The following is a 21,936-nucleotide window of genomic DNA, read 5'->3' on the forward strand; positions in this document are numbered from 1 at the left end:
ACCGTACCACAAGTACCCTGTGCCAGCGATGGTGGGTAGCTAGTCTTCAGCGCCTAAGGCCGGAGCTACCATCCTTGGGTCCCACCGCTGTCAGCGCCCCTGGAGCCTACAACAGGGAGATCTAGTGTTTCGAAATTTTTTTAATTCAGAAAATAAAACATGATTTTAAGTACTAAAAAAATTTTGATATCATAAAAATATTTAATAGATCCCTGATTTATTGAAATTGCCCACTAGTTCATAAAAATTAGATTTTTACTATAGATCTGACATCCCTGATGTCAAAAAATAGAATTGTTACACAAAAAATTACATTTTTTAATTAAAAATAAATTTTTAATAATGAAAATCCCATCTTTTCTATTCTAGGATTAAAATTACCATCAAGAAACTGATGAATGGTCCTAGATCCGGCTCTAATACCAATGTAAGATCCGGATAACTACACGCATGCAAGAGGGATAATATGCAACTATTATGCACAATAAAAATAAGAAACCCTAGCATGCTTTCTAGAAAATGTAAACAACAGCCTTAGAGTTACCAATTCGGATCTTTTATGTAGGATCGCCACACATTTCTTGATTAATAGCTGGACAGCGACCACACTGTGCAACCAGCGAGAAGCCCCCATATGTCACCCCGTGACTACCACGTAAAGTATGAACTTGATTGGAGAAGGAGATTGTAGAACCCCGTAATTTTTATATGAATATATGTGAATTATTAGTAAATAAATAATTCTTTTATGATAAATAGCTTGAGGTCATTGATATACATGATAATAAGTTATTTGAGATGATATGAGAGTTTGGGTGTAGAGTTTTGTGCGTTGGTTTTGCAAATTAGCAAAACATGCACAAAACTGAATTTTTTCAGATCAGTCGACACATTAGTCGACTGACTGTATCGGTCGACACATCAGTCGGCTGATACGCTGATTTCCATTTTTTTAGGTTTCGGGTCTGTTTTGATTTGGTTCGGGTTTGGGTCGGGTTTAACTGTTCGTATATATTCCCCTTCACCCGAAATCACCCCCTCATCTTCTGAACTGAGAAAAACCCTAGCCCCCTCTCCTCTATCTTAAACCCTAGTTTTGTTCTTGGTGATTTGGGGGAGAACTTGGAGGATTTTCGTCGAAATCTTCACATTGCAGCAAAGGGAATCCACTCTCTCTCAGAGCCAGGAGCCCGGAGAGTCGCAGGTTGATGGCGACACACTTTAGTGTTCAGCTGTCTATTTTAGCTATATTTTATTTTGGAACTCCACTGTAGTTTTGTTTGACATTTGAGGACTATTCTCTAGATGTTGTAAAGGTTGTATGCCTTATTTCCTTTACTCAGATATTTGTACTTGAGACTTGTTGAGTATTCCAGTTATCTATTCAAACATTGACTATGTACTTCTGTATGTTGGATGATGAGATATCAATGTGATCACTATCACTTCATCAGTTATTTCTTGTATTATCTTTTACTTGCTTTTGTACCTACACCTATGGTTGACTCCACTAGATAGATGTTAATTATGATGGTGAAACATGTTATTGCACGGTGTGGTGCATGGCAGGTTTGACATTCTTGGTTTCACCTTGGATTGCAGCCTTGTGTGAACCCAGGGGCGTCACAGAGATGATGGGTATCGTATGTATCTATATATTTTCTCTATTACCCATCATGGAACATCCTTTATCTTTATAAAAGGGTTTAGAAATGTAATCCTGCACTTACTAGAATTAAGAATATCTTTTCTCTAAGATAGGGTGTTACCCACCCACTTATTTGGATGTCTATCTCATAACTATAACCAACAGTGTGATTAATTGAATAACATCAAATTATCAATACCGACGAGACATCGACAACTATATGCAAAGAAAACCAATATGCCATTGACGAAGGTATGCATGGCTAATCGCTTTCGCATCTTATATTGCAAAACCCGGTGTGCTTGACGAATTACGACGGGGGACGAATAAGCTTATCAGACTACATCATCAAGAAAGGAATAATGAATTTGGTTATGCGGGGGCCAAATGGGTGAAGAAGAAATCGATCAGATCATAACAAGTATTGATTCTGCGGGAGCAGACCCTGTTGTGGGTATCCAATAGGAATAGCACCTACGAGACATGATAATCGAATACATTTTGCTGAGACTGGTTGTGGTAGACATCACAAATCCAACATCCAACGTTTTTTTTTTTTTTTCTTTTCTTTTTTTCCCCCGCTCACACTAAGTAGAAACAGCACATGATCGAATAGCATCCAGCAAAGAGTTAGAGAAGTGGAGTTGGGTTTCACCAATCCCACTATATAATTAAGATTGTTGCTGTGATTGCATTATCTATGATACGGAGTTAACTAAGCTCATCAAATAATTTGATTAGATCCACTTAATTAGTTGCCACAATTTGTAGAGACGAGGCCCTGTTGAAATTATGGAGTGAGGAATGTAACGGTTACCAGGAAACAAACACTTCAACGGATTCCTTTTTGGTGGCAAAACGATGAAAAGGGTCCCTCGTCCCCTCCCTTTTGTGGTTTTTTTTTTTTTAACTTCCACAAAAATCTCAAACTCGGGGCGTCACTCGTCCCAACTCTTGGCTTTGCATATCCAAGTAGTCCAAACGCCTCGTCGATGTTACCGATGCGCTCAAATTAACTCACTCCACGCTCTATCCACACACAAATACATCAATTAATTTGGACAACCCCCACACCCCACCCCCTACTCCCTTTTTTTTATCTCTTCTTTTGTCGTTTAGTTGCCTTCCTCCCCTTACAAATACTCTCATCATCCCCCTCACCCTAAACACACTCTTCCTCCCATGGACGCCAAATCTACTTCTCTCCTCCTCCCTCCTCCGATAAACATTGCTGACGAAGAGAAAGTTGTGTTCGATTCAAACTTGCCCAGATGCCAGGTTAAAATACCCAGACAGTTCGTCTGGCCTTCCGATGAAAGGCCAAGAACTCTAGAGGAGCTCAATGCTCCAATAGTAGACCTCAAGGGCTTCCTACAAGGAGATGATGCGTTGACAGATGTAGCGGCTGATCTTGTCAGGGCCGCTTGCACGACCCACGGTTTCTTCCAAGTGACCAACCATGGCATTGATCAAGGTCTCGTGCGTGACGCGTTAGACAGCATGTACGAGTTCTTTATGCTACCTCTTAGTCATAAACTGAGGGCTAAGAGGAAGCCCGGGAGCATGTGGGGATATGCCGGAGCTCATTCTGATCGGTTTGCGTCGAAATTGCCTTGGAAGGAGACTCTCTCTTTTGGTCATAATGGAGATTGCACTAAGCCTGCGGTTGTGGACTACTTCACTTCAACATTAGGTGAAGAGTTCGAACATATGGGGTAAGAGCTCTCATGCACATATTGCTTGGTCTTACACTTTAGATTTTATATATGTCAAAGATGCGTATGAATATTAGGATAGAAAATGGCTATAATGCCCTCCGTGATATTATAATGAAAAGAGAGAGGATATTATGTATGGTAACTTAGCAACGTGCATAGATGTACGAAACATTCATGGTTTAATTTGATGAATGAGCATAAGCAGATAAAGACATGATCAATTTACGCCATGATATATTCCTCAAAAAATAATAATAATAACTATTCCATGGTACAAGCCCAATTGTGCGATCCTAAGAGCAGAGGGAAACATGCTCAGAGAAGGTGGGACGAGCAATGTCCTTCAAATTAGACCTCTCTTGGAGCACTTGAACATTATTTTCAAGAGAAATTCGTCTTTAATTGCATATGACGATTATAAAAAATATATAGAGAAATTTCCTAAAACAAATTAATATATAGTCACTTTTGATATATAATTAGTTCGTGTTTCTTGGTTATTTTCAGGATTGTGTACCAAAAATATTGCGAGGCAATGAACAAACTCTCTCTCTTCATAATGGAACTCTTAGCAATTAGTTTAGGCGTTGATAGACATCACTATAGAGATTTCTTCAAGGAGTGTAGCTCCATAATGCGATGCAATTACTATCCACCATGCCAAGAGCCCGAGCTAACTCTTGGCACCGGACCTCATTGTGATCCAACCTCACTCACAATCCTCCAACAAGACAATGTCGAGGGGCTCGAAGTGTTCGTGGACGATAAATGGCAGTCAATCCGGCCAGTGCACGGTGCACTTGTCATCAACATTGGGGATACATTCATGGTAAGCATGCCATATTATTCTTTTTTTCTGACAACTTAGTTGATATATGAGATGACAGTTCATGTCCAACATATTTAATAATTAGATACAGACAGTTTAAAATTAATTAAGGATAGAGCTAATATGTATAAAGTATGGGTTAATTTACTGGATTAATAGAGGAGCTAGAGTAAGTTGTTTAATTTTGAAGTAGAGGAGGAATCAAAAAGAGGACAAAGAATTGAGTTAGAGATGGAGATTGGCTTATTTGTTTTTGCTAATGATGGGGAAGCTTGCTTGGATCAAATGAGGATTTGGTGATCTTCGAATGGCCCAATGCGTGCCTCGGTTTGTCGTTTGTAGTAGTTGGGTTCTTAGCCGGTTAGCTGGGCTAGTTACTGTTGTGGCGTTTTCTATATTTTTTTTTTTTTTTGTCTTCCTAGATTTCTAGAGTTTTGAGAAGTCCTGTTGTAATAAATCAAAACATAGTCTTTAATCAAATTATTTGATTGAGAGATTGAATGGTTTATAACATGAATTTAATTAGATATTAACTAATTAATTTTGATAATGGATTATAAGCTAAACCACGCGTTGCACCAAGTGAATTTCACCACAAGTGTGGGCATATTAAAGGTGGGGCGATTGTGATGCCCCACTAATAGTCTGTCTTGAGTGTCATGTGTAATATTGACTAGCAACCTTTAGCACTCAGTGTGACCAAGTGTTGACAAATAGTATCAGAGCATTTAGTTAGTCGGAAGTGCGAAGCTAATTGCTATGCAAGACCGATTACTACATCGCAATGGGAGCCATCTCTAGAACCTGTAGGAGACACCTCTAGAATTTACATGTGGTGATCTGTGATATGCTAATTTTCATCGTGTTACATTTTAGGAAACTTTTCATTCTATTTCTTTCATTTTGGTTAGTCAAATACACATTATTATTTTTCCAGATATAAACACTATATGCCAGTGCTCATCATTCCTATCTTTTGTCTTTTCCCGAAGTGAAACATATCATATGCACATACTTACCTTTGGTTATTTTCTTGAATGACAATTTTTACACGGAAGCCTGCTCTTTTCCTCTCTGAGAAAAAAACAAACACCTGACACGCAACCTTTTCGATAACTAGGAAGCACATTACAAAAACCTACTAACTTCAAGACGTGGGCGTCTAGGGTTTGTCAAGAGTCGCATGCATCAATTAAACGTTACCTAAGCCTTCAAGTGCGCTTAAAGTCCTCACTTCCTCTATGCACGTTATAAGCTAAGTGTACCGTTGCTTCTCGATCTCCCTTCAAGTTTAATAACTTATTATGAAACTTCTAAATGTAATAAAACTTAATTCTAAACGTTATCTTTTCATTATAACATCTCATGCTGTTAAAAAAAATGGTTAAAATAACCCATCTACATTTCCGCCATCTTCTTCTTCCTCTTAACATATTTTCCCTTTCTGTCAAAGATAAAGCAAATATTAGAAATAGGTTAATTTACTTACGAAACATACAAACTATAAAGATCGGAAACTAAAAGCTACATCGATCAAATAAAACTAAAATCAATGCATGAGTTTGAAGAGATTACCTTGATCCTTTTACTGATTTCTATGTCAATGGTGATGGTTGTTTGGATTTGATGTGGATTCTGCAATAGTTTGAGGAAGAAGAGTAGCGCTATTAATATTGAGGGATGTTTTGGAGAAATTGAATGAGTTTTAACAAAATTTTTCAACTAAATCCTTCTCTTCAAGGGGTGTTAGGTGGTTAATGAAAGAAAATGCCAAGAGATCCAAAGTAACGAGGAACTAAATTCCAAGAATTTGGGTTGTTTGTAGATCATCAATCATTAACTAAAAAAAACCTTTGTAATCCCACCGTCAAAGTTGGGCATTCCCTATTTAGTAACATGCAAGTACAAATCTACAAGGGAGGTGACACTAAATAAAGAAATTTTACAAAGTAACACACTTTTTGTGTAGACAATGATGGGAAGTGATGGAAAAGAATTTTAGCGGCTTGACGTAGATTATTAATTAGTTCGACCATTATGCTTCATAGTTGGCTCATGTGCCCAACTCCTACGTTTTGGATACTCTAATTCTCCTACTAAGAGAAGGGGTCAACCTAGTTAACTCATTTGGTAACTCCAATAACTAAATCGAGTAAATCTGAATGATTAAATTCATAAATCTGTTAGTTAAGATTTATTAAAACAGGCTAATAAGCATATTTGTTTACTCATTTCAAGAATAGCTTGTTTGTAAACAAACACTCTATTTTATTTGTATTCTAAAGTAAATACATGCCAAAAAAAATTAAGAAGTCAGCTTCTCATGATTTTCAATTACACTTGAATTTGCATGACATCTCCAAAAAGCTTGTGATCTTCATAATTGCATGATTCATGATAGGGTTTGACAGTTGTAAGGTCACGTCTAATGTAGCGAAATGAGATGCCAAAAGATAAAAATAATGTGTGCGATATTTGATGTAACTATTTGAATGGGCCCTACTGTTAGCCAATCCCTTCATTGCTAGTTCTGCTAATTAGTGGCCACCCATGTCCATCACTTCATGATATATTCATCAACTCATAATAAAACTATCAACTACAGGATAATAATAAAAAGATTCTCATTCTTGTTTGGATGTTGAGCATGCAGGCACTGTCAAATGGGAGATACAAAAGCTGCCTCCATAGAGCAGTAGTGAACGGTCAAAGGGAGAGGAAGTCCCTAGCCTTCTTTGTTTGCCCAAGAGAGGACAAAGTGGTTAAACCCCCAAGCAGCCTAGTAAGCAAGGATGAGCCCAGGATGTACCCAGACTTCACATGGGCCGACCTACTCCACTTCACTCAGGCCCACTACAGAGCAGACATGAGAACCCTGCAGTCTTTTTCCCATTGGCTCCTTTCTCGCTCTCATATTTCCTCCCCGACCTAACTCCACCCAATATCATAATGGCCAACATTATCATTGTTGCATAGAGGAAGATTTATCTATGTTTTTTGTAGTTATACGGGGGGTTGAGGTATCCAATGCATGATATTGGGCCTAATGGGCCTGGATGTTTGTAGTGGAGACGGCGACAAAAGATTCCTGACGAGAAGAGCGGAGTTGTGAAGCAGGGACACGATGGCATATCCAACGTGTTTTTGGCTACTTGGTTGTGTATACATGTATAAGTGAGATTATCTTGAATTTTCCTCCTCTTGGGTGCCTTATTTATTTATTTATTTATTTTCCAGCTTATTTGAAATTACAATTCCACATCATTTTGATGGGGAAGATGAAAAAAGACAGTGTAATAGTTTGTCTTGAGGCTAATATAAACTAGAAAAAGGTGGGTACATCTGGTTAAAAAAAAATAATTTACAAAACATCCTTCATGATTTTGAATGAAAAAGAGGTCAGTATTGACAATATCTTCTTTCTGGTATAAATCACCTGGCAAAAAAACAAAACAAAAAATTTCAAGCGAATTTCATCTAAATTAAATACCGGCCCCTTCGCAGTTCATACTTCCGAAGGAGGAACAAACACTCATTTGGAACAAGAAAAGCTAGAGACTTGTTGACCTCTTCACGCTGGAGATGCATTCAGCAAAGCAAGTCCCAAGTCGATAATCATGAATGACAAGGCATTAAAATCGAAGGTCCTTGTCATAGAAACCAACGGGAATCATGCTGGAGCCTCAATCATCTGCTAGAGAACTGGCACTCTTCATGATGATTCAACAAATCATAATATGAATACAGTGGCATCGTATTGCCTAGAAATTTCTTGAAATTGTATAGAAGCACTTCAGTATTTTATAAAGAACTAAGCATCTTCCGCTACCATACTTTTGCCAAAATTGTTACATTTGTTACTCTCTTCTTCCACTCCAGATTCCAACATTACACGCATTAAAGAGACTTGATAGCAAGGGAGTACTGAACTCATGGAAGTCGAAGAAAAACATCCAAGGAAGCGGGCAAGTTACAAACAATGACGTTTTCATCTCACTCTTGATTCTTTCCGGCTGCCAAATTCTCTTCAGAGCTCAACTTGTCCACAGCACTGAGTAGCACATCCATTGATCGATTACCTTCATTTCCCTGCTTCAGATCCTTCTTTCCATGCAGTTGTAGGACCAAGTTCTCATACCTTCTCATTCCTTCTTTAGCCCTCACTACATTACACTTCAAACAATACCATTGACCCTTGGGAATCGAACTATGAGGAGGTCTCATGCAGTATGTATGATAAGCCTCATCACAATTATCGCACAAGACGATCAGGTCATCATCTCTATCACTATAGCAAGCTCTACAGAGACAAGAAGGGCAATACCAACAATGCTGGCCTATCTGTTGAAGGCTTGCTATCTGACTAGTTGTCAAGCACCTGATATGGTAATATTTGTAAGGGCATTGGCTATGCCCGCATATTAGAAATCTCTTGTCTTCATCTTCACATGTTCCACAGTGCTTGCATAAGCGAGCCAAAGCAGTCCTTGATGGTTCCGGCAGCTCATCAGACTCCATACTGGAAACCGAGCTCTCCCTCGAGGCATTAGCTACTGCAGTCCTGTCACTATCATTGATGAGCTCTTTTGGCTCAGAGATCTCAAGCCTCTCACATACTGCACAGTTGTCGTGTATTCCATTATCTTCAGTATTCTTTACAGGAGGTTCAGATGATTGTGTTCTTTCCTTAGCACAGGAAGTACAGTGCCAAGTTCTAGTGGAGATTTCTTGGACGGTAGGATCAGCACAAGAAAAATGGTACACAGCCTCACATTCAATACATGTAAGACTGCTGTCAAGATCCGCTTCATTACCACATTGCTTGCAAGTACAAATTTTGTAAAGACCGGAAGCCTCGGTTTGATCTACTTTATTGGAGGGAACTGATTCGCAGGAGGGGAACTGTGTCCCGGTATCTGATTCATTGGAATTCCTTGCTGCAACAACCTGAGAATTCTCCTGAGTAAAAGATGGGAATTGAAAAGGTTATTATAACAAGCTAGTGGAGGCAAAGAAGATTTTTTATGGGCAGTATCTGGTAATATTTAGGTACATAGCATCATGGACATCCCAATCCCAAATAATAAGAAGTGTTAAACTTTGAGATTGAGAAGAATAACTTGCCTCACATTTCTTCAGACAGGCTTCCCCTGCCAAGTCATCTCCGACCTATGCACATGTGAAATGAGTCATAATGCAGGTATGATTGATAAGGATAGTGGCAAGCATCGAAATATCATAAGCATTGAAATCTTTAGTTGGTTTATTATTAGCTAACTACAAATAACAGGACCCATGTACTTTCAAGGTATGAGAGGACCTTCTGAAAGAGTTTTATAGAAGATAGACCCCTTGAAAAGGGTCAAAAAAAATTCACTCAGCGGGTCTACCTGCAACAATAGAACTACATAGGTAGTAAGTTCAATTTGGCGACAGTTCAGGGGGACTATCCACAATTAACCCTAAGATTAAACAAGAAGAAAAGGACAGGAAAAAACAAAAGTTGCAAAGAATAAAGTCAAAAAAAATCTCTTCAAAATAGAAAATATAGACATTTTTCTTAAAAACTATAAATGTGAGCTGCACAAAAAAACACAAACAAAAACCCCCCTTAAAACAATAAATAAAAATCAAGAGAGGATATGGTGCATCCATTACAAATCAATAATCCTTGCACATAACTCAAAATTAGTATTAAATACTTTTTGATTATAGAGGACTGCCAAAGACTGACAAAGATTTAGAAGGCCACGAGACAGCACAAGAGACTCTCAAAGCATCCACACACAATGGAGGGCATTTTGGGAATACAATCTAAGATTGAAACTTTATGAGATAAAATTGAAGTTACCAATTTGGTAATAGTAAACGGGGTATATTTGCAATTTAACCCTATGATTAAAGAACAAGAAGAGAGGAAAAAGACAAAAGTTGCAAAGAATTAAATCAAAGATATATCTTCAAAATAGAAAATTGAGAAACATTTTCCGCAAAAACATAATAAATGGGTGCTCTGGCTGGTCCTTTACACACAGGATCAAATTAATCATCCTTCTATACAACTCAAAATTAGTACCAAACACTATCCATAGTCTGAGATATGAAAGATGCAAAAATATCAATTGAGGATATTGCCCACTGTTCTAGAGGGGTACCAGCTATGTTGCACTGATATCAGTGCAGGTGTGGACATGAACACAGGACACGATATATTTGTAAAAGGCAAGATACGGGGACACATATACAATATTTACAACAGATAAAATATTGAATTAAAATACCTACAACATTTGTATGTTTCTTTTACTATCTATAACAATTAATTAAGAATCAATTTAAATCAAACTAAGAATTAAGGCTAAACACAAAAGCTTAGTTTTGATCACATGCGATACCATGGGTATTTTTAAAATATTTGAGTAATGGGATTAAGTTTTTTTGGTTAAGAAACCTACTGGGTTTTTTTTTAGTCCAATACACCAACGCCATGCTTGGATGGAGGTTAATGGATGGAAATTAAAGTGAATTTTCAACTTCACCTTATTTGGGAGTTTTTTTCAGGGGTTAGACGATGGAATGTAAGGTTAAATTTCCTTCCATTTTCCTTCCCTCCAATTTGGGGGGTAGAGGATGGAATGGAAACCAATGTAAAAATTTACAATGTGATAAGACAATTATACCCTTATGACATTAAAATCAATGGCTAAGATATACTCCCATCCAATATGTAAGGGTATTTATGTAACTTTATACATATTCACTTCAGTTCCCTCCTCTTTATTAGAACTCCCAAACAAGATAAAACAAATTTACTTCCGTTCCCCTTACTAAACTCCCAAACAACATTTTATCTTTTTACTTCCATTCCATGCATTTCCTTTTCATTATTTAACTTTCCGTCGCTTTCCTTAGTAAACTCCCAAACAAAGCACAAAGCAACTAGTTTAGGGTTATCACTACTAGGGAAAATCGGGTTTTGCTTTGAACCACACGTGTCCATTGTTGTCCACAGCGAATTTGTGTCTGACAAGTGTTTGACACGGATAGGGCACCCAAAGCACAGTTTCCAGATAACCCACAGTACCAGAGACTGACAAAGATTTAGAGGGCCACGAAACACCCAAGAGGGCTGCCAAAACCTCCAGACACAATGGACGACATTTTGCATATAAAATCTAAAATAGAACTAAATATGAGAGATGAATTGATGTTTCCAATTTTAGTGTTCCGGTGTTTTTTTTTTTAATTCAATTTTTTTATTTGTTACAAAGAGGACTGGTTATATAAGTGCATTAATTGGTCTTTGAAAAAAAAAGACAATGAGAATCAATGGCACTAGTATTGCATCCCGGGTTTTCAACTTGGAAAACACTAGTACGCTACAACTCCTCTGATAACAATATGGAATATTAACAAACCCAACTGCAATAATGAAAGACAGCAGAAAGAAAAAACACTCCATAATTATTACCTGCTTCTGATGAACCTCCTCTGACATGTTTGAAAGACAATTTGCAAGAAGAACCATCTCTTCACCAACTTTTTTAAATTTTCTCCAAATCTGCAAAACATATTACGACATAAATAATTTACACTGAAAAGAACCCAACAGGCACTAAAAATCATGAACCAATTCTAAGATTACACATTCAGAGATAGTATGTAAAGATGAAATGAAAAATAATTAAGTGATGATACCTGTTGAAGATCTTGATTAAATAATTCTGGTGAGAGTTCATAAACCCCCATTTTCATTTTGGAGTTAATTTGGCTAATCTCGAATAATTTCTCTGTGTTGATGCCTTGGAAGCTTTCACAAAGTAAATTGCACAACAAAGCAAACTTATCTGAACATAAAATTTTAAAGAAAGCATTTTGACACTTCTGCTTATTAGCAATTGCATCCAACTGGTCAAAGGTCCCAGTGTCCGATATGTTCACTAAGGTATCTTCAGGAATATCCCTCCTTATAGACTGACCTGGCATTTGAAAATGGCTTTTATGTCTATCCTGTAACAATGAACACAATCTGATTATCTAATTACTCAATTTGAAATGTCAATCACGGTTGAAGATGATCCAGAAGAATGAAATTACAAACAAAATGAGTTAGTGCATCACTGATACTGCACTCAATACCACCACCTTCATGGGCATCTAACAATTGCAGCATGTGTTGCAACACACTCTTCCAGTGCCTATCTGTGCTAGAAAGGTCACCTTGCTTGGATAAATCAGTAAGTAACACTGTGTTGTGAGGTTCCTTTGTAGGCTGCTGAACACAAGATTGCATATAAAAATGGGAAATTTGACCGACATAGCTATATTGTAATAAAATGAAAGATCTTTGTCTATTAGACCTAAATTCTTTCCTAATTTTATATTAAGCCCCCAGAACTTCATAGTTCTTATTTGAATCCCCAAATCTATTAAGTTGTCACATTAGACCCTAAATTCTTTCTTAATACTATATTAGGCCCCCAAATCTTCATAATTTTAATTTACACCTGTAGAGATATTAAATTGTTTTAAATAACAATAGAAGTTGCCAAACAATAGTTGAAACTACACAGGAGATATTATTTAAAACAACTAATAGAATTGGGTGTAAATTAGAAGTATGAATATTGTGGGCCTAATATATAATTATGATTAAGGTTAGGGTCTAATATGACAAAAACCATAAAATGAAAAGGTTCAGAACTATGTAAGTTCGAGGGGAAATGGCATAGAGTATAGCTACATAAATTATCAAAACATAGTGTAGAAGTTCCAACATCCAAGTTTCCATTTAAGTCAGAATCAGGCGATAAATGTACCAACAACAAAATGTAAAAGAGCCAACTGTAGTGCCCTACAACATTTAATTCCTTGAACTTTCAGAAAGACTGTTGTACTCTATTGTACCTCAACAATATCAGCATTAGGTTGTTGATTGGCAGTCCTTGACCTTCTATAGGAAGTCCTTGATCGACGATTAGCACTCCTGTTTCTTCTAGCAGTTCTGATGGATTTTTGAAAAGCATCGTTCACCTGCAGTTTCAAATCCATAAGCCCGTGATCCTCGCCTATGAAAATATTCTAGATCAATATACATGTAGTTTTCCTATCAATCTGACTCTGTTTTACTCTCCTTAATGATGTTTCTATAAACAAACCACCATACGTGGTCAAAACTACATGTATATTGATCTAGAACTATTTTCATATGCAAGGACTTAATGATGTTTCTTAAACAAACCACCATAAGTGGTCAACACTATTGGGCATGTGATTTAATAAGATCAAGTAATTACACTTATATTTTACCTTTGCCATGTCAAACGATTGTTGTGTTGCGAATTTTGATTCTGGATAAGAATCCCTCGACTGTTGACTCTCCGTTTCAAAGCTTTGGGCAGCTCTTCCAGATTGCTCAGTGCCATTAGCCACGACCATGCTCAAACCAACTTGTTCATTACCCACATCAGGAAAAATATCTAATGGAGGACGTCCTGAGTTTGTTGCATCAATGTAATCCTGCTCACTCTTCCTCTTCCTGTTGAAGAGTCTTTTCTTTTTCAATTCTTTTAAGTGATTATTCATAGTGTGTGCAACATGTCTTGGAACCCTTCGGCATGGTTTTACATGCCATCCACCAGCAAGATGTTTTTTAAGCCTAGTAACTCCACCACTACGCCCAATAAAGTTGCACCAGTTGCATTTCCAATGATACCTATTGCCATCAACCATCTTTCCGTGCTGCCAGCCGAAATCCTTACCTTTCCCTTGACTGGAGGCCAAATGAATACCCTAAAATTCACAAGTTGATCTTATTAGTTGCATATAAACTCATGATAAAAATGAAATACAGATATAATGATTAAGGCAGAAAATGAAGTTCACCTGCTCATGGTTTCACAATTCACAATGATAAAAATGTCTTATTTTAAACATATCAAAAGATATCAAACCCAGGCCTTTTCCTAAATAATAAAGTTTCTTTTATTTCAAAAATACCAAAATTTTTGAAATTATTAATATTTAATTAATTAAGTATATATGTTGCAGATCTTTCTGATCAAGTCCTTCACTTTAGGTGCACCCAGAGAGAAAAAAATAATTCACGATTGCCTTGTTTAGGAACTCAAAAAAGGCTATAGTTCATGTTTTGGGTATAAGAGTTAAGCCAAGGCATAGCATCAAGCTTATATAATGATACTCATACCCAACAGTTATTGGCTATGGTTTTCAGGGTAAAGAAATTCAGGTAAAACAAAGGCAAAAATTGGTTATAAACGTTCCACGTTTCACTAATTGCTTATGGCTAAATTTGGGGGTAGAAGAGAAACAAATTTGTGACAAGCAACTTTTAGGCATTTGTTAGGTATGAAGAATAGCAGTTCTAGTGTCATCTTCTTCCACTTTCTAACAGGGCCAATAGGTCACATGCATTAAAACTGAAGAAAAAGATGGGACATTAAATTTTGTACATCATTGAAAATAGAATATTTCAATAGATACATTAAAATGAATTTTTTAAGTGCAGACAGAAACAAACACTTGTTTTATGATTAACTGATGTATAACATATATCAATTTTTGAAACAAATCAAATAACAGCAAATTGAGTTACTGTTGAATATATTAATTCTAATATGCAGAACCTATTCTATATAAGCGTATTTTCACTTTTTCACTTTGATACTCCAAAGTACTGTTTTTAACACTTTCATATCTGATGTTTCAATGCCATTTCACTTTGATACCCCAGTCTAGATTTTGTTAGATTTTCTGTTGAATCCACGTCACACTTGAGTCCATTTTACAGGTGCTAGAGATCCAAACAACCAAATGTTCCCACTAGCAATATTGCTTGATAAGCACATGATACAAACTTAATAGAAAATCTAATGAAATCTAAACAAAGGTATCAAATTGAAAAGATATCAGAACTTTCGGGTGTTAAAAGTGTTATAAAAGCTTTGGGGAATCAAAGTGAAATAAGGTAAATTTTGGGGTGCCAAAGTGAACATAAGCTTCCTATTTAAAAATACATATAACAATTACATGTACATGCTTGCACAAATAAAATTTAAGTCATTTGGTTTCACTAAATGGCTTGCATTATGAAACCTCAAGTCTGCAAGATAAGCTACAATATGAGAAATCTCTAACTCATATACTTCCCTCTGTTTCCTTGCTTCCAAATGAAGGTATAAGATGGACAGCTATAATCTAACTACTGTGAAAACCATCAAATATGAAAGAGGACACGTCCCAATTATTTTCTGCAAACCTGGAATTTAGGGAATGAATGGGTTACTTACTAAGTCATCATACTCGTCCCAATTATTAACTTTTCAGAGTTTGTTTAACGTTATATCATGTGCCCTGGGTTCAATATTTGAAGGTGAACTTCCTAGGTGAGGTAATAACATAAGGTTATTATCTTTACTAATTGTCTGTACTTGTTATTATGTCTGGACAATATGATAACTGGGGATATTCAAGATATGCTATAGTTTATATTTAGTGTTAGCATGGAATTGTAATAATATGCTGTACAATTTGAATTAGTAGTGATATTCTAAGATATACAAGCATGATCTTGAGAACTGAAGTTGTGTTGATCTTATGGAATATAAACAAAATTGAATCTTTAAATATTGCTCTGGAATTTTGATAACCTAAACTAAGTAGATGCGCACCCATGGTCTAAATTCCCAATCGGATCCTGGAGGCATAATATTAATGCTTACAATTAATGTGAAGAATAGAGAACTGTTTTTGGGCTTTTTCTGTTTACTATTGACCATGAAGAAGGCTCAAGTCTCATTCCATTTTAGCACAACCATCTTCTACTATAACACATTAACACCTAACACCTTTCTCAATGAATCTCAAAACAGCCTTAGACATACCCAAAAATAAAAGTAAAAAATTCATATTTTCTGCAGTAGAGGTATCCAAAAACAATCCCAGTCGTATTGTCACTATCTCATTGAACAAGAGGGATACATTCAGTTATGCAATCCCCCTCATATTATACTAGTGATATGCCATTCTTTGAGAGAGGTGTATAATGAGATAAAGAACAGAATGATATGCCATTCTTACTTGCTGATTGACACGCCATTCTTACAATCAGACACAAAGATCTATTAAGAAGACAATGAAGCCCATTTAACATAGTCTTTACTGACCATTTTATTCATGGTGGCTTCAGGACTTCAATGGGATTAGCCCATGTGCATAATTGATACACATTCCTACATGCCAGAAACTTAATGGCTGGCATTAATTATCAATTTTTGGATCATTTGCATATAACATACAAGCCATCTAATCAAATTGTTTTCAGGAGTATACCCTCCACACCATGAAATAAGATTCTCCAACCTGTCAGATATTTCCAGCAGGCTCATTCCACTTATTATTTACTTTCGTCTTGAGTGGGAGGTTAATACTTTTTCTAAAATTTGCTTCCAGTATGTCTAGATTTATGTTGCATTATAAGTTTAGTGATAATTGCCCCAAATGCTGTTTTTAGCATCTTCAAAATTTCATTTGCGCTTCTGCTTATAGTTTCTTTTTGCTTTGAGCAGGAGTCAATGTTTTTTCTAATATTTTATTCCATTCCATCTAAGTTTACATCATTTGTTTGTATTATGAGTTTATCACTGTTTAGTTATATTTGCCCCAAAATGCTGTATTAGCATCTTCAAATTTTCATTTGCACAATGCTCACTCTAACCTCATTCTTATCCTTTTAAGCCTGCCCTTTCTGGTGCTTCCTCTGGGACTCTCATTGAGAACTACAGCCACCTTTTCTAATTAGTTGGATTCACCAGAAACTTGACATTCGACGTTCTAAAAAGAACCAAACTCTGTGGCATAGTAAGTGTACTAGCTACTACAACCAATTGTACTTTGTTGTCTACCTTCAAGCAAGTCTCAAATGACATAATAATGAAAAATGACCACCCCACAGTCAGAATATTCACTTAAAGATGTAGGCAATTTTTTTGGGACCATAACCATTTGATCACAGCTTGTTCATGGAAGTGTTGCATAATGCTTATCACTCACCATTTCTCTTGCTTAGCCCTGCAGTCTCGTCTATTTGTTACCTCACCAGCTTCTTATGAGCACACTCAAATAGAAGAGGGGGAAAACAAACACTATCCAGAAACCACATAAGAACATGCATCGTCGGACCTCACCTTTAAGTTTTGATGACTCAACAAAAATTGAGAACCATTTTACTACAAAAGAAATTGTGGAATGGGGAACTTGGACGTTTAAATGACTGAAATTTTGGAAGTGTAACAATTGAAAAAGAACCATTATGCTGGTAGTATTTTCCATGTCCTTCCGCGCCCCACGATGGACTTACAGATTGTACCTTTCCAGTTAATCCATAAGGAATGTTACGAAATATTACTATGAAGGCTTCCAAAGACTTTTCTCCTAACTCATCAACGAATTAAAACAATGTTATTGCTAAAGAATGCAATAATCAAATAGCTGAATTGATAATTCCAAGTACAAATATATATTTTGACAACTGTTCACTTGATTGAGTTATTCCATAATCCATTATTTCAAAAAAACTTGACCAACGGGAACTTGGTATATATTCATAGAACATGCCCTCACCTACATGATTCATGAACATTTGTTTAAAAAATATAGGTGTGTCTATATGACTAGTGCTTGTTCACAAAAGACCACAACACAGATAAACATCAACTGTTATTGTGACAGCGCCACGAGACAGATAAACGATCAAGGTTGCTGATAGCGGATCGCGGCGCGGCGCGGCGAGGTACCGCTATGGCTATATCGGGCTATTGCGACGAAATCGCGGCAAATAGCGCACAGTCAAATAGCGGTCAAATTTAAATATATTTAAATATCCTAAATAATAAGAAAATTCATAAAAAAATCTAAAAATTCAATTAGTTGTAAATTTCTTGTATTATCAATAAATAACAATTAATAAGCTTGTTGCATGAATGAAACTATGAAGAAATTCAAGAAATATAGCATCATAATATGTGTGATAGCGGGTTTAGCCGCTTTTAACAACAAAAATCCGCTTTTAACCGCGAAAATCCGCTTTTAACCGCGAAAACCCGCTTTTAACCCGCTAAAATCCGCTTTTACGCGTTATTCGAATGAATAGCGGATTTTCCCGCTTAAGCCAGCCGCGAAACCCCTACGCGTAGGGCTGAAGGGCCGCGACCGCTATTCGCGCCGCTATAGCCCCGCTATTGGCCGCTATTTACAACATTGTAAACGATAATTGTTGTTTTGACAACAAGATCAAAATTTCATAATATTGTACATACTCGAACCTAGTGTACAAAATGGATACAGATGAACATCAATTGTTGCTGTGACAGCAGCATCAGGATTTCATAATATCATATGTGGTTTGCTTTTGGCATATTAATATGAACCTTGTTCACTTATATTAAACGTATGCATCTCATTATTAATATATGTCTACGTGTAGGAAAAATAAGTGAGTCACATTGGGGCCTCCATCCATCCATCCATCCATCCATGCATTCATGCATGCACACATTTGTGTATTTGTATCACTAGGATAAGAATATGTACATCAATATCTATATTCAATAGGATATAGATACGGATAAAGATTATAAGTGAAACATTTGGATCCATATCTGAAGAAATGCATTGGTCACACATTTGGAATTGTTTTGACCATTAGACTAATAGATTCGAGGTAAATTTGATGATCTAGAGATCTAATCTCATCTTGCCAAACATATTATTGACTCTCATTTGAGAAATTTGTCATATTTAAACATCTCTTGTCTCGTAGGGCCATCAATCTTATTTCTTAACTTACTATCTGTTTTGCGTTCGTATATCTGATTCATATCCTTATTCGATTTTGGCGGATATCGATAATGAGTCTTATTTACAAAGAAATATCCACATTAACATTCGTAATTAATAAGTGGGCACCAATATGGTAAGAACCATATTCAGTCTGTTTCTGAACCATTTGCAGCCATAGTCACGCCCTAGTCTTCTAGGACCCACAGCTTAACCAACCTAAAGTAAGAGAAGTTTTTTTAATTAAATGACAATAACAGCAACATATACTTTAGAAGAGGGAATTTTCTGTTGAAACACTTTTAGAGAACCAGCTCAGTCCTGTGCTTCAAGCCTCTTCGGAATGGTGCATGAAACAAATCAATTTTCAGACGGGCAATACATGCAATATAGCATAGGAGGCAAGGGAGGTTAGATGGGCACCACCTCTCTGTTTACTTTAGGTATGCCCCTTTGCTTGAGAGGTAAAATCTAGTCTCCAAAAGTGAATAGAATCTTCTTAGCAGTTGGCAAATCCTCAATTACTGGTGCAGTTGACCTTAAGTTGAATGAGAGTCTGATTTCCCCCAATTTCCAAATGCATATATGCCTAAGAGTTCATCTAAATGATCCTGTTTCTAGTTATCCTCTTTACAAGAAGGATAATTGAACACAATGACCCAGGACACCAGAATAGAATGACGTGAACTTCATGCAATGGTCGTATCAGAAATATTATACTCAACAAATAGCTGCTACAGGCTATGGGTCAAAGTTACCTCTGGCGAGTGTAGAATTACTTACACTCCAACTATTTGCAATATATACAATTCACACAGTTTACTAGTTAATCAATAAATATTGCTTACTTTATTGCAGAGCTACCCAAGGTTCTACAGGTAAAATTGATTATTAGGTGGGGTTATGAAACAGTGCTGCATCGGCCTTGAAATAGAAACATGGAGAAAAAAGGTTGTCAACTGTATACGACTACATCAGATGTTCAAATTCATGTCCACCCTCAATGCAATAAAACTAAATACAGTTTTTGCTGTTCAAACACAAGTATGCACTAAAAAGGATCTCCACTGCTTGTCGAAAGACTGAAAGTTAATTAAAAATCCCATTCGGATGCAAATGTTTAAACTAATCAATTGGCCATTGGACAAAAGTCGGCCTTGCTAAAATGGAATATCATGTGCATGTGAATTAAAGGAACTTCATATTGGAGAACAAAGCTTGAAAATATTATCAATGTGTCAACTATCCACCTTCATCTCATATACATATAAATGTAGATATTTTAGTTAAATACTTGCAAAGACCAAATAAACAACCATTCAAACACATTAAAGGAGAATATCTATTTTATATGAAAATAATAATTTAGCAAGAAGACTTGAAATACGATTAGGACAAAAAGAACAAATCTTTACCTCCTCGTCCGCTGAAACCTCCAAACATTCTTGTGGATAGCTCGATTTAACCGCCGTCTTCATCCTTTTCCTCCTCCTGTACGTTAATAACCCCTCGTTTGATGACAAAACCTCCTGCTTCACCTCCCCATTGCATTTGATTCCCTCAACTGACATTTCCAAACCCTAAAATTAGCCCCTTTTTGCCACGAACTAGGTTTTGAGACAGTTCAAAAGCATAGCACTATCAGATCTACAGCAGTGACCCTAGAAACCTAAATTTTTCAACGAATTGTAGAAGAGAAACAGAAAGGGATTGAGAAGAAGAACGAATTGAAGTGAAAATAGAATAAAAACCCTAGGTTTCGATTTTTTTTTAAAAGACGGGGCTTAATTTTCTCGGTTTTTTTCGGGTACTATGAGATACGAGGGGGGTCAGAAACTCGGAGAGCCCATAGATATGAGTTTCCCTGGAAAACAAGAATAACTAGACTTACACGTTACAGATGAACCCACACCTTGACGCATTGAACATCACATGGGGCCAACTCCATAGATGGGCGGGTGATATTTTGGGTGTCTTTGAATTCATAACTACTATAATGCTACACCACTGTCATCACTGTTTGTTTCGAGTTTGATCCATGCGCTTGACTGTACTCTTACGGGGGTTAGCCATCTAAAACTTAAAACTGGAACTGGGATAATTTATGGGATAAATTTTTAACTTAAAACTGGAACTGGGATAATTTATGGGATAAATTTTTAAGGTGTTAGTCACATAGAACTAGAAAATAGAATATTTTTTTATAGTGTTAGTCAAGTAGAACTTTTATAGAACTAGAACTGTATTATTTTTTGGTGCGTTAGTCAAGTAGAATTCTACTAGAATTAGAATTGGGATAATTGGTCATAATTATCCCACAAATTATACTACCTATATATAGAACCATAAGTCTCCTCTCTCAAATTATCCCATACATTGGAAAGAATACAATTGAAAAAAAAAAGTGAAACGCCGCCTCCCTCCCTCTTGGTTAGTTTCTCCGCCTAAAAAATTTCTCTGTCATGAAGTCAATCATCCGTTTATTTTTCTGTCTTTACTTCGTTTTTTTGATGATTAGATCTTTTATTATTATCTTCAAGATGTATTATTTTATTGATAGCTTTTTGACGTTAATTTACTTTATTATTATTTGTTTGATCTAAGTTTTCTCTCCACAACAGTGGTTTAGGTTAAGAATATAGTGTTGGTGGGTTAGTGCTAAAGATATGTGGGCTATTTACGTTTTTTTTATAAGTTAGAAAACAACTTTGCAATCACATTGATGATTAGATGTTGAATGGTTAATGGTGATATCTATTATTGTTAAGTCGGCTCAGTAAATTGATTGGGATATTTATAGTTCATCTGTCGATCATCTGTTTAGCGGCCATGGATGATTCCTGTGTACATTTCATTTATTTGCTGATTTGGTTTCAGCGATCATG

At 36.4% G+C, this 21,936-nt stretch overlaps 2 protein-coding genes across 3 annotated transcripts; one reads left to right on the forward strand and one right to left on the reverse strand.

The window, feature by feature from the left end:
- LOC109837967 (gibberellin 20 oxidase 2-like) lies at positions 2,830–7,395 on the forward strand. Of its 2 annotated transcripts, none has more exons than XM_020406360.1 (3): positions 2,830–3,363; positions 3,874–4,195; positions 6,849–7,395. In XM_020406360.1, exons 1-3 carry the CDS (start codon positions 2,831–2,833, stop codon positions 7,125–7,127), a joined length of 1,134 nt encoding a protein of 377 aa, XP_020261949.1. In that variant the 5' UTR covers position 2,830; the 3' UTR covers positions 7,128–7,395. The 2 variants fall into 2 exon arrangements, with proteins under 2 accessions (XP_020261949.1, XP_020261950.1); XM_020406361.1 differs by lacking the exon at positions 6,849–7,395 and adding an exon at positions 4,389–4,745.
- LOC109839160 (PHD finger protein EHD3-like) lies at positions 7,544–20,870 on the reverse strand. Its single transcript, XM_020407589.1, has 8 exons — positions 20,467–20,870; positions 13,505–13,987; positions 13,103–13,228; positions 12,297–12,470; positions 11,894–12,205; positions 11,667–11,756; positions 9,320–9,364; positions 7,544–9,154 (listed from the first exon to the last, which is right to left on the reverse strand). The coding sequence occupies exons 1-8, from the start codon at positions 20,620–20,622 to the stop codon at positions 8,189–8,191; spliced, it is 2,352 nt and encodes a 783-aa protein (XP_020263178.1). The 5' UTR covers positions 20,623–20,870; the 3' UTR covers positions 7,544–8,188.

This window comes from Asparagus officinalis, chromosome 4 (genome assembly GCF_001876935.1).
Source record: "Asparagus officinalis chromosome 4, Aspof.V1, whole genome shotgun sequence".
NCBI lineage: Eukaryota > Viridiplantae > Streptophyta > Magnoliopsida > Asparagales > Asparagaceae > Asparagus > Asparagus officinalis.

Coding starts and splice junctions, on each gene's coding strand:
- LOC109837967 (XM_020406360.1), top strand. CDS start 2,831: ATGGACGCCAAATCTACTTCTCTCCTCCTCCCTCCTCCGATAAACATT. Junction 3,364..3,873: donor GAAGAGTTCGAACATATGGG/GTAAGAGCTCTC, acceptor GGTTATTTTCAG/GATTGTGTACCAAAAATATT. Junction 4,196..6,848: donor ACATTGGGGATACATTCATG/GTAAGCATGCCA, acceptor TTGAGCATGCAG/GCACTGTCAAATGGGAGATA.
- LOC109839160 (XM_020407589.1), bottom strand. CDS start 20,622: ATGTCAGTTGAGGGAATCAAATGCAATGGGGAGGTGAAGCAGGAGGTT. Junction 11,757..11,893: donor TTAATCAAGATCTTCAACAG/GTATCATCACTT, acceptor TATGTTTTGCAG/ATTTGGAGAAAATTTAAAAA. Junction 9,365..11,666: donor AGGAGGTTCATCAGAAGCAG/GTAATAATTATG, acceptor ACATGTGCATAG/GTCGGAGATGACTTGGCAGG.